Source organism: Podarcis pityusensis (genome assembly GCF_964106645.2).
Source record: "Podarcis pityusensis genome assembly, chromosome: 1".
Lineage (NCBI taxonomy): Eukaryota > Metazoa > Chordata > Lepidosauria > Squamata > Lacertidae > Podarcis > Podarcis pityusensis.
Window position 1 is genome coordinate 58362479 of NC_138028.1, and position 27658 is coordinate 58390136.

General features: G+C 40.1%; 1 protein-coding gene across 5 annotated transcripts in view; it reads left to right on the plus strand.

Annotated features, from left to right (window-relative positions):
* SHANK2 (SH3 and multiple ankyrin repeat domains 2) overlaps positions 1-27658 on the plus strand; it is a 343989-nt gene that overhangs the window by 76049 nt on the left and 240282 nt on the right. For all 5 annotated transcript variants that reach the window (XM_080982494.1, XM_080982496.1, XM_080982491.1 and 2 more), the window contains exon 10: positions 17013-17079. In XM_080982494.1, coding sequence (XP_080838620.1) covers positions 17013-17079 — 67 coding nt within the window. The remainder of the gene's footprint in view (positions 1-17012; positions 17080-27658) is intronic.

Sequence of the window (27658 nt, forward strand, 5' to 3'; positions counted from 1 at the left end):
CTCAGGAGACTGAAGTGGCGGAACTGTGGACTGTATGACTTCACACTGCAGGTTGAAGGTTATGGGCTGTATTCAACTAAATGGTTGTGCTAGCAGGGTTGGGGAACTCTTTTGGCTCCATGGGCCAGATGCTTATCAGGCTAAATTTGTTAAGTAGGCAAGTCTATCCAGCTGTCAGAATCCATTTATCAAATGGTACTTTGCTCCGCTTCTCATATAAGTGGGTGCATGGCAATGGGCTGTGGAGGGGGGGTCTTTCCACCCCCCCTACACTTAAAGGAGAAGGCCAAGGGCTTTAATCTCAAATTAATATATGATGAACCAAGATTAAATCTGGCAATTTAGGCTGCACTGCACACTCCTATTCGCTGCTTGGAACAGGGTGGTGCAGGCAATGCAGAATTAAGCCCTGTCCTCCTGCCCAGTGATTCCAGCTGATGAGTGGGCATGGTTTGGGGAAGAAGGCCTGATGGACCAACTTGGCATCCTTAATGGGCCAATATTGGCCCATGAACTGGATGGTTCCCCACCCTTGCACTAGGAGAAACCAGCACAATGATCTCTGCTAGTGCAACAGGTATTTTCCCTCTTCCTTCACAATGTACCCTACGCCATCCCCCAATCTATTCTGAAGTTTTGAGGAAACCCTCAAAACAGATTTTGGGAGGTGGGTGATGGGGGGAGAAGGTTCTGTCTCTCAAGGAAAGTCCCTTCACTGAAGGAACCTTAGCCTTAGTGCTATGTGGAATGTATTTTTAATGCTCACCTACATAACACATTTTCCCAGGCTGCAATCTCTTACCCGCTTAACTTGGAGTATGTACCATTGAACTCAATGTAGTCAGCTAGGGTTGAATTTTATCAGTCCTCTAGATGCTCTAGTTTACTATATTGAATGAGTTTTATTAAGTTTTCATAACAACAGTAAACAGAAAACAATAAGCAGAACCACCATCCCCTTCCACATAGACAACTAAAATAATTATAATTACAGTTACAATTACTCTCTCCCTCCCTGATTGTTTTGATTCACTTAGCATAAAAACGGAATGCAGTATCTTCATAGGCAATTAGTGCAAATGTATAGTTTTGCATTTATTTGCCTTGTTCCAGTCACTGGGGATAGGAATGTGTTTTCAGTCCTCCATTTTTTGTAAGGGTGGGAGTCATTATTGTGGATAAAGACCCCTGTCAAGCTTACAGAACCACTCAGTTTTCCTTTTGGCCCATTTTAATTTGCACACTCAGAACTCCCCAAGCATATAAACAAATAGTTGCTCCCTGCTTCCTTAAAAGAATTGGCGCACAGGTCATTTAAAGTTAAAAAGGTTAAAAAAAGGTAGAGGGCCCCTGGATGGTTAAGTCCAGTCAAAGGCAACTATGGGGTGTGGCATTCATCTCGCTTTTCAGGCCAAGGGAGCTGGCATTTGTCCTCAGATTTAAAGTAACTGCATTTAGAAATAACAAACCATGGTTGATTAAGAGAGAGAGCCTTGGGTCCACATGCTGCTTGCCACTTTTACCACCCTTCATGTACCAGGTGAGAAGTTTGAAATCCTCCATTTGTTGTTTCCCCCAAATCCTTGTTATGCCTGTCTATGGGAAAATAGTTTGTGCAAACCATGGTTAGTTTATTATAATTTAAAGTACCGGGTACTTATATGCTAACTTTCATTTCAGGGCAAAGCCTTAAGTCAGCCCCAAAGCCGTTTATATAAAATACAAATTAAACATTCTAATAACAATGAATGAAAACAGCAAAAGTTTACAGCAGTTTGACACCCAACTCTCAAATTCTTTTAGATGGCATCTTTCACAACCAGGATATAAAACCACTGGTGGGGATTTGTTTGAATGTTTACACATAAAATTTGTTGTTGTTACCTCAACACATTGATACAGTATTTTGCCATTGCATTTGGAAAAGAAACAATTGGCAAACAGTGGTCACTGTGGAAAAGGCAGTTATATACAGGTGAAAGGACAAGTTGTGCTTTGAAGGTGGAATTATGGCAATTTGTACTTGAATGAAGAAGAAATTGAAACGAAGTAGAAAAATAACTGGGCCTATTAGCTTAATGACAGTTGGGCTGAGGGCAGTAATGCATTCCGATTATGTACCTCAAAGGGGCTCACACTAACACCTCATATGTTAAAAGCACATGTTAGTGGGTTGTGGGGTCATGCAGGCCAGTCCTGTCCCTATCTCTTGATGTGTGTGCACTGGCTATGTCCCACTGGACATATGGTCAGCTGCTGTGTGAATTGGCCCTATGTTCATTAGGCCTGGACAACATATTCATACATCGCCCAGGACCGGTATGAGGGCCAAACCTCCATGGTTGCTTCACTCGGTGGTATATTGCGGGTGAAACTGCCTCTGCTGAGTCCCTCTGCCACCAGTGCTCCACCCATCTACCTTACTAGTATCAGACCAAGCCATTATTCTGCTACAACCGGGGAAAATAACAAAGCAACTGGCTTGAAGTACCTTAAATTGGAAGCATCTAATCTCTGGCACTTTGTTGTTGGGCAGTTTGTTGATTTTTTTCCTAATAGGAGGCAGAGACAGCAATGAAAAGGAAGGAGTGTGAAGGGAGAAACAAGGCTGATGGATGGGTACACATATCAGCCAGTTAAGTTGAAAAGGCTGGTTTGCAGTGCTATGAACCTCTTTTTTATTATGTCTGTCTCCCTCAATTCATTGCTATCTGCTTTGTTTTGCTGACCTATTTGATACAAATTATACTATCACAAAATTACATGGGATCCTCTTGAGTTAATAGGGTTTTGCATACTAAACTGATACTCCTTTAATCAGTACATTGTAGCAGTGAACTCTATGCAACGTATCAAGTGCCCATTCATTAGCTATTATTAAATACTGCATTCAGTTTGTATCAAAACCTCTAATTTAAAATACCTTTTTTGAAAAGGGAAGAGAGAGAGAGAGAGAAAGAGAAAGAGAGAGAGGCCGTCTGTAGAATTTTATTCAGTGTTTCTCTGTCTGCGATAAGATCATTTTTCCTTGGTTAGCGAAAATTGGAAAATAGAACTATCCTCTTAATTGAAGAAAAATGCCATACTAGATAAAAAGCTTCCACTTTCTTTGAAGAAGTGAGGTTATGAAAGTGGGTTTGTTCTTCCATTAGCTGTAAATAGAAGGGCATTGAAATTGCCTTCAGCCTGGAGGGAAGATGACAGACTGTTTAAAAATATATATATCATAAAAATGCTGAGGATTTCCAAATGTTTTAAGAAGGTGTGTCTCTAGAATTGCAGAAGGCAGGGCACAATCTGATTCATGTCTGATTAGAACTAAGCCCTATTGAGTTCAAGCTTGTATAGGACTACAGGTTTAGTTTAGGTGTTGCAAAACCCAGCGATTCACAAGGCTGTGTAAGGAGTTCTTTCAAAGACTTATTTGCATTTTTTGCTTTGCTTTGCATTTTTTGCTTAGAAGTAATCCCCACTCAGGTCACTGGGATTTAATTCTGAATGGAAACACATACAGTACGTGGTACCCAGTGAAGTATTTCTACTAACTCGAGGATCTATGCTTGCTCAATGGAATGTCTCCTCCCTTTCCTCTGCCTGTGCGCCTCTGGAAGATTGGGGGAACACCCATAACAGATTTAGGGGGGCACACAAGGAGAGGGGAGGGAGGGGAAGTTTCATTGTACAGACCAAAGTCCTTGCCCTTGTAGGAGCACTTTCTTGGCTACTGCCAGTAGTATCAAACTGCGTGAATAGGAATTATGGAACCATCGTTTTGCGTATTGTCCCCATGTTCCTTTTCAGGTCTTTGACCATTACTGTGTCTGATGTTTGTGAAATTTATTTGTATCAGAAATATTAGCCCCCATATAGAGCAGGCAGTAGCTGAGAGCCTCACCGTTTTCCAGGTTGTGCAAAATTTCTAGGTCAGAATGCCCAGAAGCTTTCCCCAGTGTTAGTTTCTGCTGTGGAACCAAATGTCTAAGTGTGAATTTACACAACCACAAACAAGGAAAAGGCTCAAATCCCAAGAAGTATTTTTTTCCTTCGCAGGATTAACTGCAGGACTCACCATACTTGCCACATCACATTATTTATGCCCTTCCACAGCCTATACATTGGGGACGGGGCATGCCTGTAGAGGAAAATCCTGCTGAATGCGCATAGGCTCTTCCTGTGATTTATAACTCCATGTGATCATGCAACAGTGGGGGTGGAACCTGCAAGCATAGCCCCAGTAATGCATGTTGTATTCACGTGAGGAGGACATGACTGAGTATGCCAGGGGTTCCCAAACTGCTTGTGGTGCGTGGCATGTTCATAAGAACATAAGTTAAAACCGTACAGCTTCTTGCACAGCACATTACAATTGCTATGACAAGCAGATAAAGCATTGTGTGGTCCACCAAGACCCTCAGCAATTTTCAAGTGGAGCATGGGGGATGGGGGAGTTGGGGAACAACTAGACCAGGACTTATGTAACTATACACAGAGGTGGTGTTTTAAATTTGTAGAAATCAGCCTCAGTCTTTGATACTACAGAGGAATCAGATGCACTGGATATTTCTATGATATGGAGAGTAGGTTGGTAGAGTGCACTGTGTTGGGGTAAAAAGATACGTAGTGGTTCCATGTTGATGCTGACTTGCTGTAAGTTTAGTGCTCCACTACGTGGCAGCTTTGTAGTGTTGTGGTCATTGTGGGTTGATTTCTAAACAAGGCTACATCACCATATGGCCAAACCATACTGAGTTGTATACCTGCCATATCAGTCTTTATGAATCGACCGGTTATATCTCCAGTGAAAGGAAATTTAAAAGAAATTTTGCTTAACAATGCTTATATTTTATTCAGAACCAGATTGAATAATAATAATAATAATAATAATAATAATAATAATTTATTATTTGTACCCCGCCCATCTGGCTGGGTTTCCCCAGCCACTCTGGGCGGCTTCCATAGAAACCAAAAATACAGTAAAATATCACAGATTAAAAACTTCCCTGAACAGGGCTGCCTTAAGATGTCTTCTGAATGTCAGGTAGTTATTTATCGCTTTGACATCTGATGGGAGGGCGTTCCACAGGGCGGGCGCCACTACCGAGAAGGCCCTCTGCCTGGTTCCATGTAGCTTTGCTTCTTGCAATGAGGGAACTGCCAGAAGGCCCTCGGCGCTGGACCTCAGCGTCCGGGCAGAATAGAACTCAGTTTTATATTATTTTGCTTTGATACTTTTCAAAGAACAGAGGGAGGGGGGAATAGAAATTTGAAGTCAAAATGTATTTTCTTATTAGCTGCCTTTCTCTTTTGTGTTTCATACTGAGTAACAGCCAGGCATTATTTAGTTTCATTAAATTTCCTTTAAAATTAGTGCTCAGTCATGTAAGTTGTAATAGGGGTTATATAATCACTTGCCTTGGTAGTTCTTTGCAGTATGACCTAGATTTCTCCATGAAAAATACACACCTGTATTTGCTCCTTTTTACATTTAATTTATTAAAAGCAAATCATAAGGGATTTCAGAATGCATCTTTCTTGTGAATGGTTTTCTAGGTGGCATTTTTAAGCTATCAAAAGGCAGTGGAATACATGAATGCACCACTGTGTTCTTCATATTTACTTAATTGAGCAAACATTAGAATTTCATAAGCTTGGTGTTTTAGGGTAATAGAACAAGGACTTTAAAAAAGTAGAGGAGCATATAATGAAATGTTTGCAGCTAAAGCCTCGCTCTCTCAAATATGTTTATTTGAAATGTGTCTGGGGAAATAAATATTAAAATTCTTATCCAGACTATAGCCCACCATTAATATTTGTCGGTTTTAACTTTTGCAATACAAGATGGCAGCTTGCATATACAATCCTGTGTTTTTCATGTGTAAAGCTATATTTGCATCATCAAACCATTAGAGAGTGGCAAATGTAACATATTTATTGAATGTGTTATACAGTTAACCCTGGTTCAAATATAGAAAAAGCAAACTGTTGTCTACCTTTGGATCCTCATAGGTAGAGCTGCCAAGAGATTTATCTGAGCTTGGTACACTGTATGTAGATTAGGCTGTACCAAAACCTGCCATCTATTGGCAAGTGTTTAAATGCTATCTGTCTCCTCTTCCTGTAGACATAGATCTCCCAAATCTTAAGAATTGAGGTAGGACTAGATATAAATATTTGCCATAAGTTTCTATATATCCTTTTGTTTTTTATTTTGTTTCCATTTACCCTCGAGGAATTACTTGTGCAGCCTGATTCTATCTATGTTGTTTTCTGAGATCTGTGTGAAACAATTTAAAAGGCTTGCTCTCATTAAGCAAGTGTAGGATTGTAACATTATTTAAACTGTCACAAGCCCTAGATCTCTGCAACTGACAGGTAACTGACCGGTTGGCGTGGTTTATCCAAAATTCCCCTTCCCCTGCCTACATTTTGTATTGCACCCCCAAAAAAAACCAAAGGGGAGGTTTTTGCAGTGAAGATTGATGGAAGCCTACTTTGGATTTGAACCATTGGTTTAAAGATGCCTTACACCCATGCTAGGGTTCTGATCTGGATCAGAAATCCTGCGTTAGAAATGTGAAATTTGCTATGTAAGGTGGAACTACATAATTAAGGTCATATTTATTTTGACCCTCAGAGAAGATGGCTTTTGGATCTCATGCAAAAGTAATTATATTTCAGCATTGCCTTTGTACATTGCTGAAATATAGTTTGTGTTTATCCTTACAGAACTGAATAGTGAAAAGGCATTGCATTGATATTACAATGTTTCAGCAAATGTAAAATCATTTAATAAATAAGTGTTGGACTTTCCCCATGATTTATATTTGCAGTTGCTAAAACTAGTTGTTGAGCAAATGTATAATAGCTATTCTAAGACTACTGCCTGTCAATATCTGACTACAGATGGCACCATGAATCATAGCTTGAAGAAAGAAAATGTTAGACGCTATGCCAGAGTTGCTAGGAGAATTTCTGGGCACAGTGTACCACATGTGCTGCTAAATTTTAGAACAGTATCAGCATGCATTCTGGCTGAAAAATTTCAGTGGTAGAAGAAAAATCACACTCAAAAGACCAGTAAAAGGAAGATAACGCTAGCGTGGTCTGTATTATCAAGGACAGAAGATGAAATTACATTCAGCCAGATAGCCTGTTGAAAGCATCCAAAAGGTAATGCTCAGCAAGAGAACAGATGAAGCAGGAGAATTAGAACTGCACAGCAGAAATAATTTGATTGGGGGAAGGGTGATTATGTAAACTGTGACTCTGACACTTGATGTTAATCAAATTGCTAATACTTTTCATTCCTCTGCATAATAAGCATGTGCAAAGTTACATGACCACGCCAAGTCAAATATTTTAAAACTGTATATAATAACTGTATATAAACTGTGTGTGTATTTGCAATGATGTAATTGGACTGTTGGAAGAGAAAATTTTGCATGGTGGAGCAGGCTGTTTAGTGTTGAAGATGCAAAGTAGTGTTGCTCAACAACAGTGAGATATTCTGGACCAGAATATAAATGTTATTATATTTGCCCTTTGTAACCAAAATCTGTATAAATTAATGTATGAGGACAAAATTGTAGAATACTCTTGTTTTGAATACTGTGGGGCAACTTTGCAAACACTTTTACATATAGTTGCCACTTGAGAAAAATGTAATTATCAATTACTTGCTTGATTCTCAGATATTTCTTGTTTGTTTTACTTAAATATGCCATTAATATATTATGTCAGTTGCTAAATACGAACCAAACAATAATCCATGCTGTTTGCAAAATATTTTACAAGTGAAGATTTTAACCTTTAGTAGTCCAAAATTGCTGTTTTGAAATGTAGATAGAAGCTAAGTCTAACAATCTTACATCAACAAATATTTTTAAGGTAGTAAATGGGTTGAGCAAATGTTAGTTGCTTTCTTTATAAGATTGTGTCAAGTGAAACTAGGTATGTATTTTGAATTAACATAGTCTAGAAGTTCATGTACACAATAAGATACAGATAAAGATACGAGATTAACAAATGCAAGTTGAACTTTTATTTCTTAAATGAAAGTTTGGCTTATGAAATTACATGAACCTCACAAGCAGGTAACACTGGTAACACTGTCTGGCTCTGCTAGGGTTGCTCAGCCTGGAAAAAGAGGCTTGGAGAATGTCATGGTGTTATTCGCAAACACTGTCAATCTGAACCCTTAAAAGAGGGTCTTTGTCATTTAGGGCCCCTTCTTATGTTACCTTAATGGCACTGGAACTGCTGCAACTTGACAGCTTCTTGAACCATCAAGGAAACATCAAACATCCTGAGCGATGTAGCAGGAGCCCAGCTTTCCCCCTATACCAGCATTGCCCTGGTTTTTGGAAGTTGGGGGGTGTGAGGAGCATCCATAACATGGACTCCTCCATGTTGCATTGGCTTCTCTGGTATCTGGTGCTTTTATGTATATGTCAAAGAGACTGGGAGATAGAATTGAACCACTGAGAAACTATATAGTACAACTTTTAGAATCAGGAAAAGCAACCTCCCAGCACCAACTTCTGGAATCTGTGGCCCAGAAAGAAGCAGAACCACTGCAAAAACTGAGTTCCAACATCTAAACAAGAAAGGTGGTCTAGAAGAATCCCATAGTCCCTTGTATTGCAAGCCAATGAAAGGTCCAGGAGTTTTAACAGGGTCACATTCCTGCTGTCCTTTTTCTGGCAGAGTCCCAGCAGGTCTAGGGCAGTTCATGCTCAAAGGTCAGGTTGGAAACAAGTTTGAAACGCATCCAGATACTTGGGAAATAATTGCAAAAAGTTTTCATGTAACCAATCATTCTTGTCTTTTATCATCTGTTCAGTAATCTGAACCGCCTCCACAAATTCTGGAGTTCAATGGAAACCAGCCAGAGATTACTGTTTAGTACTAGGTTTAGCATACCACCATTCTACATGTCCTTAACTTTCACGGTATATAGTGATTTTATATCTATCTATCTATCATCTATCACACATTCATAAAACTCACTCCCAATTGAATTTCTGAGGCGCTACTTTGAAATGATACTGTCATTTATCTTGAATAACTTCACATTCCCTATGAATGAAACCTTTATCAAAATATATTTTGCCTGACATTTTATTATACCACATTGTATGGGGTTGTGGTCTTTTAACTTGGTCAGGCCTAGGTTTACATGAATTAGAAGTGTTTCTGAGCACAATTCAAAGTATTGGTGCTGACCTTTAAAGCCATAAATGGCCTCGGCCCAGTATACCTAAAGGAGCATCTCCACCCCCATCATTCAGCCCAGACACTGAGGTCCAGCTCTGAGGGCCTTCTGGTAGTTCCCTCTCTCCAAGAAATGAGGTTACAGGGAACCAGGCAGAGGGCCTTATCGGTGGTGGCGCTCACCCTGTGGAATGCCCTCCCATCAGATGTCAAGGAAATGAACAACTATCTGACTTTTAGAAGACATCTGAAGGCAGCCCTGTTTAGGGAAGTTTTTACTGTTTGATGTTCTATTTATTGTGCTTTTAATTCTGTTGGGAGCCGCCCAGAGTGGCTGGGGAAACCCAGCTAGATGGGCGGGGTATAAATAATAAATTTTATTTATTTATTTATTAATTATCCACAATCTGTCCTATCCACTGTTGGACAAGATGACTGTGTTTTTTCATTTTGTTTGGAAATTCTGTCATGAGGAATATAGATAGGCCTCCGGGTCCTGTTTGTTGCATTTATTCTTTAACACAAAATCAAGACAAACTTGGCATCATAATCGGTAGGGTGTCCTGACACACAGAGTACAGGACTCGTGTACCTCTAAGAGCAGGGCAGCTGAGGAATAGGCACAGCTTTTCACTTCTCTATGTGACAAACTGTACCTGCTAAAATTCCCTGTGCTACATACTGCCTCAGTTTATATGTAACACAAAGCTAAACCATGGTAGTGTGAATGCCTTGGGTTTTCAGAGAGGAGATTGCGGTTTATGTGCTTCTCACCTGCTACTCACTCCAGGGGCTCATGGTTTGCATATTGCAGACAAACCATCAACCAAGGTTGGGATGACATACCAAGTCAAACCATGACTTAACCCCTGACTTAACCTACGGGACCGCCTCTCCTGGTATGTCCCACAGAGGAACTTAAGGTCTTCAAACAAAAACATCTTGGAGGTCCCAGGCCACAGACAGGTTAGGCTGGCCTCAACCAGAGCCAGGGCTTTTTCGGCTGTGGCTCCGATCTGGTGGAACGCTCTGTCACAAGAGACTAGGGCCCTGCGGGACTTGCCATCTTTCCGCAGGGCCTGCAAGACAGAGCTGTTCCACCAGGCCTTTGGCCAGGGCACAGCCTGACTCCCTCCTTTGGCAATCCTCACAGAACTCTAGCCCAATGGTTGCCATTACTGTAATCTGATTTGAATTAATTTTATAATGAAATGATTTTAGAATGTTTTATCATTTTACTGCTGTTAGCCGCTCTGAGCCCGGCTTCGGCTGGGGAGGGTGGAATATAAATTATTATTATTATTATTATTATTATTATTAACCCAGTAGTGGCAGGACCAGGGGAGGAATATAGCAACCATGATCTCTCTGGGAACACTTGCATTTGTTCTAAGCCATGGTTTGGCTTAACTTTATGTGTAAACCTGGTGAGTGTGTTGGTTCAAATCATCTGAACAAAATAACCCAGAAAGTTTTTTGTTTTTTTTAAACTACATTTTCCTGTTTCATCAAACCATTTGTTTGTATCCTGGCTTCTTCTGAATGGATTAACCATACTTTCCTGGTCTGTACGAAATGGGAAAGTATAGTTAATGAAATACTTACTGGGTTCATGTGCAGCAAAAGAGTGAAGAGACGGCATACATGGCCACAAGCCTCATTCATATCTTAAATTTTATGAAGCCAGGATATGATCATCCTGTGATTTAAAAAGTACAGTATTGTAGGCCTATCTGGTCACTCAAAGCAAAGCTGTATGGAATCTCATCATGTGCTTCCTTACCCATCACCCTAGAAATGGGGCATCATGCTCTTATGTAATATTTTAGCTCTAACATTGGGGGGATCCTGAATTTAAGAACATTTTTATATTATGAAGAATTATATTTTCCAAAAGAATTGAGCCATAGGTATGTGTTATTTATTTTCATGCATCAAACATGCATACATTGGCATTAAAATGATATGGAATTACCGCAGGCTGCACTACTAGATGAGTTTATGTTACTTTGACTTCTTCTACACCAGCTACAGAGATTTGAAACACAGAATGATTTCAGTGATCACCAAACAATACCCAATTTGTATCTTGAAATTGTTCTTCTTACAAGAGATCTGATAATGGATACCACTTAAGATTTGTGGCATTCTACTGTATTATTATAATCAGCACCCATCACATTGAGCTCGTTTTACAATACACAGTACAATTGCATACAGCTGGGTCTTGGCAGGTTTTAGACTTTATTAAACCATACAGTAGAGAAATATGCTTACTCTGCTTTCTCATGCCTCAAAGGCAAAAAAATGTTTTTATCATAAAATAAACTTCTGCATAATTTCATGCAACTTTATTGCCCATGAGAATAAAAATAAGAATAGAACCAGGAAGAATTGTGATGGAGATGAATTGTCCCCCGCCCCCTGCTCCAAGTAGCAGAGTTCTTCTACCACCAGTTATCCTTTTCCACACTTTGCCCCCCCTTTTTTTTACACAATGTAAGCGCAGGTGTGAATGATCCACAGAAGTCTTTTGGGATTCTGGAATGCTAGCAATAATCCCACAATGGTGTGGCGCATGTATGGTACTGAAAAGCGCCATTATGATGGTGCCCTAACATCTGGAATGAGAAGCAGGTTTTGTCATTGGTCAACCCTAATACTTCATCCACTCCCCACCTCCCCGGGGTAGTTCAATTGAAGCCATAGAAAAGCAAGATAAAACTACTTGATCTTTCTGTCAGGTAAAAACAGCTCTTCTCTTGGACTGAAATTACTTGGAATTAATTCAAAGGTTGCTGGACTCTAGCTCTCAACAGCCTCAACCAGCATGGCCAAAAGTCAGGATTCATGAAAGTTCAGCAACATTTATTTGTTTATAATTATAAACAGTATCTCATCCTGTAGGTTCCCAAGGTGGTAAATGCACACAATAGACCCATTAGAATTAAGTCAAACACAATTAAATCACATTAAGTTAATAATAAAATAATAATAGCAGCAGCATAAAAGATAGCCAGAACAACACACAGCCCTTTCCTCAATGACTGTATGAATAAGGTTTTTAAGCCGTCCTTTAAAAGCCATCAATGAGGAGTAGCATAGGGAAGGAGTTCCACAAACGGGCTTGCCAAAAGAAGGTCCTATCCCATTCCAGCCTTACAGGTAGGGAGATAAGTGTTTCATCAAGTAATTGGGTCCTAAGTAATTTAGGGCTTTGTATGTTAAAGTCAACATCCAGCAGGTCCATCAGAATGGAGAGGTATGGCCTCCTCACATGTTAATTGAGAAAACATGGACCTAAAGGACAAGTAGGCAAAAGGAGGAGGATTGAATAAAAAGGCAGAGGAGCTCAAACATGGATGAATTGAAAGGGAGGGCTCTGAAGAAGCTGCGTGGTGTTTAAGGTCGAGAGGACCTGTATGCACGGGGTTATGGGGCATGTGGGGAGATTGGAATCCTTAAAAGGCCAAGGGCAGAGTTGCTTAATGAAGTGGACCAGGTAATGAGTGGGCTGAAAACTATAGGTGGAAATAGTCATACCTTGAGTTAAATGTGCTTCAGGTTGAGCGCTTTCAGGTTGCGCTCTGCAGTGACCCGGAAGCAACGGTACGCGTTATTTCCGGTTTTTGCCGCTTGCGCATGAGCAGATGGTCAAAATGACGTCGCACGCATGCACGGAAGCGGCAAATCGCGACCCACGCACGCGCAGATGCGAGTTGCGTTTGCTTCTGCATGCGAACGGGGCTCCGGAACGGATCCCGTTCGTATCCAGAGGTACCACTGTATGGAGTTTTAAGAGCTTTAATGAAATCTAAGTAGCCAATTATTTGGCTGCAGGCTCCTAATATTCAAGACATAATTAAATTACAAAAGAATGAGGTCTCTCTAAGCTAAGCAGGCAGTGAACTGATTGTGTTAAAGTATTGCATTTTTTATTATGCATAGTGCTTTTTAATGTTTTGTCATAAAGTATGGAAATATTTTTACTTTTTTGCTGTTACACCTTGACACCATGTTTCAGCCACATTCAGATAAATTGAGCTGAGACTGACGGTTCCTTTGGAAATGAGCTGCTGTCAAGATCAGGAGGGAGCTGTTACTGTTCTTCCATTTTAATGCTTGAGCAGTATTAATGAAAATGTCTCTCTCTGGAGCTATAAAACATATTTACCTTTTTTGTGTGGAGGAGATTTACTGCTTCACATCAAATATTCTGTCATTTAAAAAATGTGCCTTAGATTTAATAGCTGTAACTCTTCAATGTTTGAGTTCTGGGTGTTAAGACTGAGAGGTTGTGTTGCTTAAAATAAATTGTTGTCATTGGATGAGCATAAGTTGATGATGAGCCCATACCCCTTATCTCTAAAGGAACATTACAGTACTTGAACTTACATGAATTGAGCCTGCCAGAAGCAGCCTGAATTAATACAGATGTTTATTTTTCCAAGCTCCATTGCTACAGAGAGCTTGCAGCCCACAAAAGAAATCATATATTTCTTAAAATTATGGCGCATTCATTACTAAAGGGCAGGTTCAGATATACTTACACTGATTGGCTGCTTATCTTACTGAGGTTAATGAATGTATTTGTGGAAAAGAGTCCTATTTAGCTTCGCTACATGTATAAAACTATTACCGTGGAGAGAATCATAACAATGTCAGTTGCAGTGGGTATTGCCAAATCACTCATTCTCTCTGTACCTTAGCACACCATATGATGTTTATCTGTGAATTAACTGCACAGTACTGCAGGAAATGGTACATATATAAAATAGAGCATTTAACTCTTGAACATGACAAGTTTTGTTTCTTAGAATTGCGAAGGCAATGCTCTTCTTTTGCTAGATATCATAGTTAAAAAGTGACGATCAGGTAAGAGTACCTTGAATAAATTTTCAGCAGTGAGGTAGATTAGACATGGAGGAAGGTTAGCACGCAGTCTTAAACAGGTGACTAAAATAAGTATGAAACCCCACCCCCCAATCACCCTCATTTACTCAATCAAAGTCACTATCAGAATTTACTCAGAAATTACTGTGGGGGGAATTCAACGTTGTAATACGGCAGTTCTTCCACTAGGGCAATCACCTAACAGAAAATCTCTCTTCTCCCACCACATGCTGTTCCAGGGACTCTCCAGCCCCCAAGCCAATTTGGAGAGCAAGCCCCCAGCCCCCAGTTTGGGTGGGGGAGCAAGGGCGAAACCCTCTGCACAAGCAGAAGTCTTTGTGCAGGGATTTATTAATTGAATCCTGCCACGTGCATTAACATTTTTGCAGGTTTCCATTCCCTTTGGGGGTGGGCCTGTCCTAAGGACATAAGAACAGCCCTGATGCCTCTGGCCAGGGACTTGTCTAGTCTAGTAATTTCCGCCGTAGCCATCGAGATGCCTATGGGAAGTCCTCAAGTAGGACATGAGGGAAATAGCTCTCTCCCACTGCTGTTCCCTAGCAAGCTGGCATTCAAAGGCATGCTGCATCTGTTCCTGAAGGTAGTATGCAGTCCTTAATAATCTTATCTTTGAGGAATTTGTCTAATCCCTTTTAAAAGCTGTCTGAGTTGGTGGTCATCACCACATCTTACAGTAATGAATTCCATAGTTCCAACTATTCACAGTCTGTCCTAAATCTTCTGCCATTCGGTTTACTTGGATGAGCCCAGGTTCTACTATTATTTATATGACAGGAAGTATAGCTTTTTAAAGTCCACTTCTTTCATAACATGCATAACTACGCTGCCCACACACTATGTCTCACTTTCTTGTTTCCTTCCCCCTCTAAATTAAGAATGCTCAAATAATGGTAACAGGGGGCTTGTTTCTGTCCCTTGATCATTTCAGTTGCTCTTTACAGTACCTTTCCCAACTCTAAAATATACTTTTTGTGATACAGTAACCAGAACATGGTCGGCGGTTTGAATCCCCGTGGCGGGGTGCGCTCCCATCGTTCGGTCCCAGCGCCTGCCAACCTAGCAGTTCAAAAGCACCCCCGGGTGCAAGTAGATAAATAGGGACCGCTTTATAGTGGGAAGGTAAACGGCGTTCCGTGTGCTGCGCTGGCTCGCCAGATGCAGCTTGTCACGCTGGCCACGTGACCCGGAAGTGTCTGCGGACAGCGCTGGCTCCCGGCCTATAGAGTGAGATGAGCGCACAACCCTAGAGTCTGGCAAGACTGGCCCGTACGAGCAGGGGTACCTTTACCTTTTTAACCAGAACTATACACAAAATTCCAGGTGTGGGTGCACCATAGATTTGCACCTCAGGTTTACAATATTGACTAATGATCCCTATGGAATTCACCTTTTTCACAGTTGCTGGACTCTGAATCAATGTTTTCATTGTGCTATACATCACAACCCAAGTTCTCCTTCCTGGTCAGTCAGTGCCAGCTCAGACCCCATTACTGTATATACCGGTACATCATGCATCACTTTACATTTAACATTGATCCACATTAGCCATGTTGTTCCCTATTCTCTCAGTTTGGAGTGCCTTGCAATCCCTTTTTTGATTTTGCTCCCTTAATAATTTGTCATCACTAGTAAACATGCCACTTCAGTGCTCAGCCCTAAGCCTAGATCATTTACTAAGAAGTTAAAAAGCGTTGGTTCCAATCCAGATTCCTGGGGAAATAAGAGATTTTTACATTCATTCATCCATTATAAGGGCAATCCATTTAGTCCTCCTATCTGGTTTTTAACTGATTAATATTGTAATCTTCATAGATCATAGATCATGAAGATGCTGCAGTCTTCCTAATTTAGCTTGAAAGTCCTTAGCTTGTATAACCTAAGAGTACTAGGTGACTTTGGGTCAGTCACTCTCTCTCCTCTAACCTGCCTTACAGGAACTCTTTAAAGGAAAGACAGGTTAAGGAATAATGTTTGCAGGTATCTGCAGAGCCAATTACGATTTTCATCTTGTCATGTGAACACACATTTAACTGCCTTGACATTGACTCCCTTTTATTTATTCATCTGATTGCCACTTTTTGTCCCAAAGGGCCATTAAAGCATCATACAACATATGAAATACAATATATAATCAATACAAATACAACACAGCAGAAAAGTTTGTTAAACTGAACAGTTTAAAAGCAGTAAATTTTATGATTATTTTACAAATATTCGAGTGGGGAGAATTATGGCATTTGCAATAGAGATAATCATACAGTATGACAGAGAACATGCTTTTAGGGTGCTGTAGGTTCCAGGTTCAGTTACTGGTATCATAAGTTAAAAAGAAGACCAGGAAGTAGCTGATTTGTCCAGTTGAGATGGGCAAATAGTCTGACCTGGTATAAAGCAGTTTTCAGTGTCCCTACTGTCAAAAACACCTGACTGATCACAATATTTTGCATCAGAACCCCACCAAGTAAATTTCTGCAAAATCTTAATAAGGCCTCCTCCAGTGAATTTTATTTTATTTTGTTTGTGTATTGTAATCCATTACTTTTTTGTCTGTTGATGGAAGAATATGTCAATATTTGGAGGTGTTGTTGCCAACTGTGCTTCTACCGATTCTGTGGCCAACAAACTATTTCTATGAATCACCATTGGGCAACATGAGTCCTATGATGTTAAAATATGCATCTATGGAAATCCAAAGCATCTGTTTTACAGCCAGCATGCATATGAACTGTATGTGAAAGTTTAAAAATAAGCATCAGCAAGGATGTTATATAGGGAAAAGTATCTACTTGATATTTGTCTGTATCTGCTACTAGAATTTTAATCACATATGGGACATAAAATTTAACCCCAAAATCTTAAATGCACTCTGTTCTTTCATCTTTTAGGTGGCAATAATTGCTGGAAATTTTGAGCTCGCTGAATATATCAAGAATCACAAGGAAACTGATATAGGTATGTAATATATATATCAGCATGTAAATTACGACTTCTATTCAATAAAGTTACTATATTCAATTATAAGCAAAGAACATACATACATACATACTCATAGATGATTGTGACCAGTGGAGATACCAGATGTTTCCAATTTGTATATTTTGTAGTAACAATGGGTAATAATGTCTAATGTTAACCATACTCAGAAAAGGCCTATTAAAAAAAGTGGACTTGTCCCTTGGTTTTAATTTATCTACTCTGAGTATGGCTGAAGACTTTCTTCTTTCATTGGATATCCTCCATTATCAGCTGAAATATAATCTGAGGAGTTGCTGTACCATATTCTGTCATTTAGGGACTACTATAGAGTAGGGCATGGGTTAGAGCCTTCTCTATAGATGTTACACTGAAGAATGCTGAGTACTGCTTTGCTCAGTGTTTACTGAGTGGTATAGGGGAAATGGTTGAAACATGCTTGTTTCACCAGACCTTTGCAGTTGTGTCCTTTTCCATGTCATGAAGGTCCATGCCAACCTTATAAGCATGTTTCAACCATTTCCTGTTTTTACAGGAAATGTCCAATATATTACACAGCATCATATGTACACTTATTTTCCTGTGGGGTGGCAGTTATGAGTGCATGCTTCTGGCTCTCAGGGAACATTTGCTCCCTTAAAGTCACATTAGCTGACCTTGGTGCTCAAAAGGACAGAAAAGTATGTAGCTGAGGCCTTTGGGGACATCAAAGATCTGCTGCTGGGCTGACAGCCATGCTAGGAGTTAGAAGGGGTAGAAGATAAATTCCAGTATTACAGTGCTCTTATTCTATAGTCTGACCGTACTTGGAATTCCATGCACTGGTGATTGCACTTCAGATACACCTCATGAACATTAGGCAGGAACCTCACTATGTACAGTAATGCTCTATATTGCGTGGGTGTTTGGTTCCAAGGGTTCCATGTATACATGGAAATGAGGCAGGGGTGGGGCAAGGTCCACTTGGGGCACTGGATCTGGAAGTCAAGAGATGCCCTTGTGGGATCTCACAGGCCATTCCTGTGCTAACACCACCATCAGCTCACAGTGTGGATAGAGTGACCATAAGGACACAAATCTTAAATTAAACATATAAGTTAATATAAACCCTCCCATTGTCCAAATAGGTTCCCACATGAATTGATGTCTCTATACAATATATTTGAATGTAGCCAGGGCAGCGAGGTCTAAAACCATTGTGTAATAGATGGTGGGTATTTATCCTTCAGGGCTTCAATACTTACACTTCACCGTAAGGGCTTGCAATCTACATCTGTTTTCCGTTTGTTAAGCCTTATACTACAGAGATAAAAGCAGACGAATACCTGCAAATATCAAGCATTTTGCCAATACAAATTTGATACGAGTAACAACTTCAGACCAAAAGGAATATATCACTGGACAAGGCCTCATCCTATATCTCAAGGAGGTTATTTTTGTGTTTGCATGCATAGGGATGCACTGTTAGATTTCCATTCCTTCATTATTTATCCTTTAAAAAAATTTGTGATCCACCTTTCCACTAAATGGTACTCAAAGTGACTATCACAATACAAACAAAATATAATTGTTGGCATCCATCTGTCTCAAAAGACGGTGGAATGCACCTCTGGGAGTGAAGTGAAACCACTCCTTTAGCTGCACCAAAGTGACTTTCCTGGGGCACAAGTCTGGGCAGTGTATATGGAGGTCCTGGGCTGCCCAGACAACAAGACCTCCCTCTTGGCCTCGCTCACGTGGTCCAAATGAAAACAGAGCAATATGTTTGGCACCAGCTTGGCTGCAGGAGTTGCCAGAAGAAGGCATACCAGGCGCCATCCAACCATCTTAGGGACTCCACTCTGGATTTGTTTAGGGTTTACTCTTTAGCCTTTTCTTCTCCTGAAGATATCCTGCAAGATACCCAGCAGAAGTTTTCCTTCTCCTAGATGGGCTACCTTCTCAGGTTGATGAGCCCCATCTGCCCCTCACTTCCCTCTACAACACATGCAGTAACTGCCTTCTTGACCATTAGACCCACTATTGGTCTCATCCGCTCAATCTGCCAGAGCCTGTCTTTGCATGCAGGGGAAGTCCCTAACTCATCGAGAACTATCAGCCACCTTTGCCTGATTTAGCTGGCCAATCAAAGCCATTTCCAAGGTATGGCCACTGTCACATGCTGACAGCTTCTAGGAGCCACAGGTGTTAGGTAAGTGCAGGGTGGGGACCAAATGTGCTCTCCATCAGAGGTACTATCCCTCCTCTAACATCCCATATACCCCTAAATGCAATAAAACACACAGAGAAAAAATGTGTCAGATAAAACCAATAGAAAGAACCACTTAAAACCAGTTTCAACATATATAAAATAGTTATGAGCCAAAGGTTTATCTTAATATTATTATATTTGCCTCCTGGAGAAAGTTCATTACAGACAGGACTATCTGAGCCGCCATTGGAACCAGTCATCAAGACCCTTTCTCAAGTTCTACCCAACATGCTTCAGATGTTGATGGAACAGACAGAAGGACCTCTCTCAAGATCATAAAATTAGGCTAAGAAGTTAAGGGAGAATGTGGTCTTTCAGATAACCTGGCCCCGAATCATGTAGTGTGCTGTGTTTCATAACCACCACTTTGAATTGTGTCTGGAACACGTCTTCAGTATCTGCTGATAATTATCCTCAATCAGTCTTGCATCATAGTCTGTACTGAGGTTTGCTTATACAACAATTAGGTTGTATCCTAGGACCTCTCTCTCTGTGTGTGTGTGTGTTGTGTCAAAGAAAAAACACAACCTTGAATAGCAGTTCCTTATCCTAAACATTTGTACAACTCGCAGTACCATCCTGCAACAGGGACATAACATCAAGGGGCCTGTGTGAAGGAACTTCTATCCACCCCACCCCCCACCTTTCTCAACCAGCTTCTCCTCTGTGACCTCTTTAGGACCCTCCTTGGGTAAAGAGGTGGGGCTAGGAGATCCCATGACTGCCCCTCCTATTCTGAGGGGCAAATTACATCTAAATAAGCCCCTTGATTGGGGTATTTCATTAGCAGTGCACTTGTTACACCCCATTTCCAGTACTTAATGGGAAAAGGATTGGGCTAGAATCCCTTGCCCTATAAGAAATGAATTCTTATATCATTAACACTTGTCAGTTTCATATTTGATCAAATTTTTCATTGGAACGATATGAGGCAGGGGCAAAAAGATAAAATATTAAGACTGAAAGTCACATTTCAAGGTGATTTATTTTATGACATGATTTGAAAGAACAAGACATCTTTATTGTTTACTGACATTCAGGGAGTGAAAGGTATCCAGTTAATCTGTCACAAATTTCTTTTACACACATTTGTATTTCAAGCATCACACTGAACACAACCTATCACCTTGCATTCTTCAAATCTTACATTCCCAGTAATAAGCTTTTATAAACATTTCTGATATATTGGAGCATTTTCTAAAATAACTGGGCACTGTCAATTGTTGTTGAGATCTGGAAAGATCTTACAGTTCAGTGTCTGTACAATACCATTTTATTTTTGTGCTGAAAACCAACATTGCATCTTTGAACACTGCAAGGCTTTAACAAACTGTCCAGCAGCTAAACCCCATTGATTGACATGTATTTGCCCTCTTCTTACTGCAATTAGTTGCAGCATTTTATTTTTATTTATCTATTTATTTTTATTGAAGACTGAAGGGAAAGTAATGGATTAAAAGCTGTGATGAATAGAAAAGTTAATCCCTGATTGTTTTCATCCAGTCTACAGCTGTCTGCAAGTAAATGAGCACAGAAGGTTTAGAAAGCATTTGCTATACAGCTTTAACTATGGCTTCTATAGGATGGAGATACAAAAAACCAGCAATAATATATATAGGAATCTTGAAGGTCTCTTTAAATACAGCTATGCACATATTAAATATGCTGCGAACTGAGAATCCTTTACTTGGATAACCTATTTTTAAATCTTTTTATTTTGTTTTGCCTTGGCTCTTTGTGGTGAGATGAATTATCAGATGGATTAAATGACATGGGTTGTTCTTCCTCAAGTGAACAAGGTTTGTTTTATCGTTTACCTTCTCCTTCAGCAGCTCTGAAGATAGAAACAAGAGGGGTTTTATTTTTAAATATGAAACACATTGAGGTGGTGGTGTGTGAGTTTTGGGTAGTTGATTAGCAGACTAACTAATACTTGGATACTGTTGCTAGGCTTCAAGTCAGAGTTCTTGTATTCCTCTATAATTATACAGAGATGTGTATATGTGATGGTTTGTGGGTGTTTTCAAGCATATATTTTTTGTAATTTAATTTTTTCTGTGTGTGTCGATACCAAATGGCTGCTGAGCTTATTCTGTACGTTGTGTGCTTTTAGTATGGCATTTGCTTTGGAATAAAGAAAAGTATGTTGGTTTTCCAGAAATCAGGACAGTCGACATGCTGCATAAAATGAAAAATGCATTTTGTTTATATTTTGAACAAATAGGAAATGGTGTCGTTTATGTCTGTTTGCTTTTCAAGCAGTTATTCTGAAACTGGTGTGATTGAGGTCAATATTGTTGATTCCTGAGCAAGAATTTAAATTAACTGCCATCTGGTTTAATTCTACCATTTATTTTTGGCTTTTTAAAATGAACTGTTCAGCACTGAGGTTTTTTCTTTAAAAAAATCAGATTCTTGCAGACTGTTGTATATGTTTCAGTTTAAAAAGCAAACAGCTTTAAGCAAACAAAAAACACAAACACTATAGGAACATTAAATAAAAAGGAACATAAATCCCTGAGACAGTGAGCAGCATGTGTGAGTGGCTCTATTTTTATCTTGCCTTGCTTAATAGAACTAAAAAGGGGAGCAAGAACAAGCATGTATTGTAGCCATGTTCATTCACCATTTCAGTTATGAGTAATCTTAACCTTTATTCATATTCTACAAAGAAATTCTCATGTAAAGTACATTTTTAAAATAATACTAACCAGAATAATAGTCCTGAAATCTTCATGGTTTTATGTTTAGTGCAAGATGTTATGAATCTAAAAAGTAGTCAGTTTTGTCATATGTGGTTCTTTAAGGATAATCTTTTCCAACTTCTATTTTGAGCTCAGGAATACCTACCCCCCCAAAAAAGTAACATCCATAGGCAAGCACCACCTCAGTATCTAAAATCAGTTCTATGTATTTCAATAGAGTACACGAATGTTTCCAGTTCAATATAATCAGTATAATTATAAATGCCATGCAATTTGTTTGGCATGCCAAACATACATGTTAGGTAGCCAAGCTGGAAATTAGATATTTGTTCTTATTTTTCATAGTAACATTCAGGATTTGAGAAAGGTGCCAAAGTTCCTCTGCATTGTTCACGTCCTGTATCATTTATGCTTTGTTTATTATATTTTGATCGTTCCCTTCTTTTGAGCAGCTCAGGGTGGTGTTCATGCTCCTCCCACATTTTATCTTCCCAATAATCTTTTGAGGTAGGTTAGGCACGGTGAGAGTTATTGATCCAGTAAGGAGGGATTTTAATGTGGGTCTTTCTGGTCTGTCACCAAACCATACTGCCTATCATGTTTTACAGCAATTCATCTCTATGAATTAAGTCTTTACTTTTTTGGCACTTGAGGCAAACCACAAAATGCTCCTACTTTGGCCAGAGAAGACGGGGTGAGTGAAGATTTGTATCAGGAACAAGGGCAGGGGAATCAAATCAGTCTTACCTGGCAGTTGAAGTGGGACTCAAAAGAAAATTGCAGAAGGGAAAGGGGCCCATTCTGAATCATGCTGGGCGGGGCAGGAGGAGACCAGCAGGGCCTCCCATTTACTAAGAGGCTGCAGTAGAGGCAGCATTGGGGGAGCATCTCCGAGGAGGTAGCAGATCCAGTTTCCAAGGAGTATGCCACAAACATTGCTGCTACCATGGCAGTGGCTACAGCACTTCTTTGGAGGCTTAATCTGCTTCCCCTGTGGATCCTGCCACCTGAGGTGGTTGCCTCACCTTATCTCAGGGGTGGGCTGGCCCTGAGTCTTTAGATGCAGCCATGGGCACTGCAGCTTCCACACTTGTTACCTCTGACCTTTCTCTCCCCACAGAACACTGTCAAGGGGAGGGATGGTCCATTCCTTTGGTCATGGGAGAGTTGGCAGGCTTAGGGTTATAGTCAAATGAGATGTGACATGATAACTCCATCAAGTTTAAACGTGGGCTTGTCCCACTTATTGAGTGGCGTCCACTTGAGTGGCACAGCTGAGGAAGAGCAGGTCCATAATTTTGAGATCCTCCAGAATCTTCTGTTGTCTTCTGAGGCATAGGTAGTCTCAGTCATGTGGAGAAACCTCATGATTAAATTATTGTAACATGCTTTACGTGGGGCTAACTTTGAAGACTTTTCAGGAACTACAGTTGGTGGCAGAATATGACTGCCTTATTGCTGATAGGCTTAATGCAAGCTGATCATATAACACCGATCATATAACGCTACGCTGATCATATAACGCTACGCTGGCGGCCTATACATTTCCAAGCTCATTCAGCATGCTGGTATTGACCTATAAAGCTCTGTACAGCTCATAACCACAATATCTTTTCAAGCATCTCTCCTGCTGTAAACCTACCTGGGCATTTTGGTCTTAGTATGAGATTCTCCCCTGAGGAAAGTCAACAAGGGAGAGGGCATTTTCAGCTAGGGTTCCCCCATGGTGGAATGCTTTCCCTTGGGAGGCTTGCTTGGCACCATCATTAAAATCATTTTTGGTGCCAGGTAAAATCTACAGTATGATCGCTTCTTAAGCACATTCAACTTGTGCAATTTCACCTATATGTATTTGAAAGCTGACTGGTTGAAATCCTTCAAGTTATATGTGGCACTGGCATGTAGAGAGAGCCTTGCTTGAGAAGCAAGACAGAGAACTTAAAAACTCTTCGCGCCAGATTTTCCCAGCACAAAAAGAGCTTTTAAACTCTATCTTGCTTTCCAAGCAAGGTTTTCTTTTCTTGCTTGGCCTGGAATGCTCCTATGAGATATTTGAGGAACTTGCTTGTTCCCGTGAGATCTTGTGAGAACATTCTGGGGCTTATGGAGGCAGCACACTGGTTCCGGAAGCACCAGGATGCCCCGGGGGGGGGGGGGGGTTGGTTCCAAAGGCTTGAGTACACATGGAACCCTTGGAAGCAAACCCTGTGTAAGATGCGGTTATACTGTATTTGATGTATTATATAAACTGTTCTCTTGTTTATAGATGAAACGTTTTCTGTGGCTTACATTTTCTTCCATTTCTGGATTTGTTTTATAGGTTTTCTAATGGTTTTATTGTAAAGCATTGTCGGGTTTTATGCAATGCCTTTGGCTTTTATTTTCTGGGTTAGTTGTGTAGAGACTTTAAAAAATATATTTAAATGACTAACAGTGCAAATAAATAATGTTATGGTCTCCCCCATTTTATCTCCTTGCAGCTCCTCTGTCCAGACACTCCTCCCAGTAAGAGTTACTGGAAGTAATGTCTTGTGCTCTATAGACCCTTTTATCTCTCTACCTTATGCAGATCATATCTCAGGATCTGCTCTTAACTTGCTGGTTTCACCAACATTTTCTAATTAGATCATCAGCAAGTCAGTCTTGTAGCTGGCTGCATTACTTTCTCAATGTAGAGCTTTGGCCAAAATTAAATAAGGATTTTCAGAAGCATTCTTTTTCTTAGTGCCTTTGTTAGATTCGGTTATTGTTACTTCTTACTTACCTTAGTTTAATGATAGAATAATACACACACACACACACACACACAGACACACACACACACACACAAATAGTACTGGAAAGAATTGAGCAAGACGGATTTCTGGACCTCCCCCTCCATAACTTATCTCCTTACTCCTTTTGCCCTGCAAAATTTTGTAGGTGAAAACTCAGTTTTGCCCTAACAGCAATAATAATATGTGTCACAATAAAGAAAAGGCACGCAAGACAAGGAGATAACTTGTGTATCTCTAAGCGAAACTATGAAAAAAGGTGAAACATGGGAATATAAAGGACGAATAAAAAAGCAAGGTATTTTGGAAAGAAAAGTGTAGTAGCAATCTGAGTAACTTTTTCTCTGTTGTGACTGTGAAATTTTTAAATGTCAGTTTGCATGGGGGGAAACTTTATTCTGTAGGATTGCAATTCATTACAAAATAGAAATATATACAGTAGAAGAAATAGGAAAGAGAGTGAACAACCAATGCAGTAAGCTAAATAGGAAATCACATGTGACTGTGATGTTTGTTCGAGGTATAAAATTATTATTTTCATAAGAAATGAGTTTTCAGTAAAGATTTATTATGTAGTCTAGGTGTGTGTTGAATTTTTAAAAGGTTTCTGCTGGGCACACAGTCCATCACTGGAAAGTGTTTAAACAAAGAAACACCCCACGAATAGGTTTTTAAAGAAATCTTTCAGTCGCAATTGAATAGCTAAGGCTTCTGGCTGCTTACTAAGAGAAAACATCAACCCCTTTTAAAAGGCCCATCAAGTCTCACAGTGAAATTTAAGATGGCAAGAAGTAAAGGTCTGCTGTGAGGCACCAGTTATTTTTATGCTTTGTGATGGTCCACTGACTTCAGAGAGCACAGGATTAGTAACAAAGGAATTTCTGGGCTTCAGCTATTTGAGGACATTGGGGCTTTGTGCAGTTCTGAAATTTTAATTATTCCCTGCAATAATTTATTATGAAAGTGGCAGTGATAACTTCATAGGAAGTAATGAATGCCCCCACCAACAGACTTTTGTTTCCAAGAAAAATGGACTTTACACAAAAAAGGTGGGGATAGATTTGCAATGAAGGGAAGGGGGATGAATCAAGAGAGACAAAAGTAGGTTAGGAAGAACACTAATATGAGCTCTATTGTCTACATTTCTCTTGGATTAACATGGGAGAGTGCTGTTGTGCTCTGGTCCTTCTTTCAAGCTTCCCATAGGCGTATCGTTGGCCACTGTGAGAACAGGATGCTGGACTAGATGGGCCTTTGGCCTGATGCAGTAGAATGCTTATGTTGTTCTCATATATTTTCAGTGTACCTTTTCAGTGACTTGGTATTTTCATTGGTCCATCTTTGAATCACTACACTGACACCGGCCCTTAAAATAATAATTATTTATTATTATTTATTCAATTTATACACCGCCCTATACCCCGAGGTCTCAGGGCGGTTCACAAACAAGACCACAATATATAAAATCAAACCAAAAACAATAATCCAATAAACCCCATCCCCAAAAAGAGCCATATTCTAAAAGGGTGTTGGATGGCAATAAGATCAACCAAAGGCTTGGTTAAAAAGGAGCATTTTTGCCTGGCGCCTAAAGGTGTATAATGAAGGCGCCAGACAAACTTCCCTGAGGAGAGCATTCCATAGACGGGGAGCCACAGCAGAGAAGGCCTGTTCTCATGTTGCCGCCCTCTGGACCTCTCGAGGAGGCGGCACACAAAGGAGGGCCTCAGAATGATCTCAGGGTCCGGGTAGGTTCATATGGGAAGAGGCGGTCCTTGAGGTATTGTGGTCCCTCCCTCCCTCCCTTCCTTCCTTCCTTCCTTCCTTCCTCCTTTTGTCAAAAGACCACAGGGCAGGTTACAGCATAGAACACCAGTGTCAACACCATAGCATTCTATCTACACAACATTAAAAAAAATCAAAGCAATTATATAAATACAGTTGTTGTAATAATAAATGCATAATAAAATATCATAGTGATGATATAAAATATCACATGGTGGAAGCTTTTGATGGTCATGGCTTTCTGATCCCAAACATGTAATCATCAATTTGCTGAGCACTGGCAAGAGGATGAGCGCTGAGACTGTATATAACAGTGCATTTGCTTTAAAGTGAGATATGGAATTTCAAGAACTGTACATTTCCAATACAGGCCATGGGCATTGTTTAGAGGAGATGTCAATACATGAGAAATTCTAGGCCAAGTGCAACCTAAGGCAGCAGGCAGCTGACCCACTGAACACCCGAGAACATGCATATAATCTTTTCCTGTTTCAGATGCCATAGCCTCTATGCCATCACGAATCCTGTTTTGCAAAAAGAAGTGAATTGGGGGGAATTATGCAGATGGCTATCCCCTGCATCACTTTCTACTGCAAACCAGAAGTGATTGGGAAGATGAAAATAGTTGCTAGAACAATATTCACCACCAGTGTTTCTCCATGCCTTATTGGAATAGGATTCACAAGCAAGCTGCCGGTCACAAGAAAGAAATGACAAGAAAAGAAAGCTATAGTGTGGTGGTACAAAGAGCGAGGCATCTGATTCCGTTGTAATTACAGAGTTGAAAACACTTCATGTACAATGCATTATCCCACTTCAGTCCTTACAGTTAAGTTAGAACTCTTATTGAAAGGTGTTCTACAATTATTATTATTAATAATAACAATAACCCTTTAAGGCCAGTCAGCATTATTACCCACAAACTGCAGGTTGAGGAGCTGAGGCTCAGGAAAAAAATGTGCTTTGCCTGTGCCTACCTAGTGAGATAATGGAATAAGTGTGATTTGAACCAGAGGCTTCCTAATCTGCAGCTCACGGTCTTT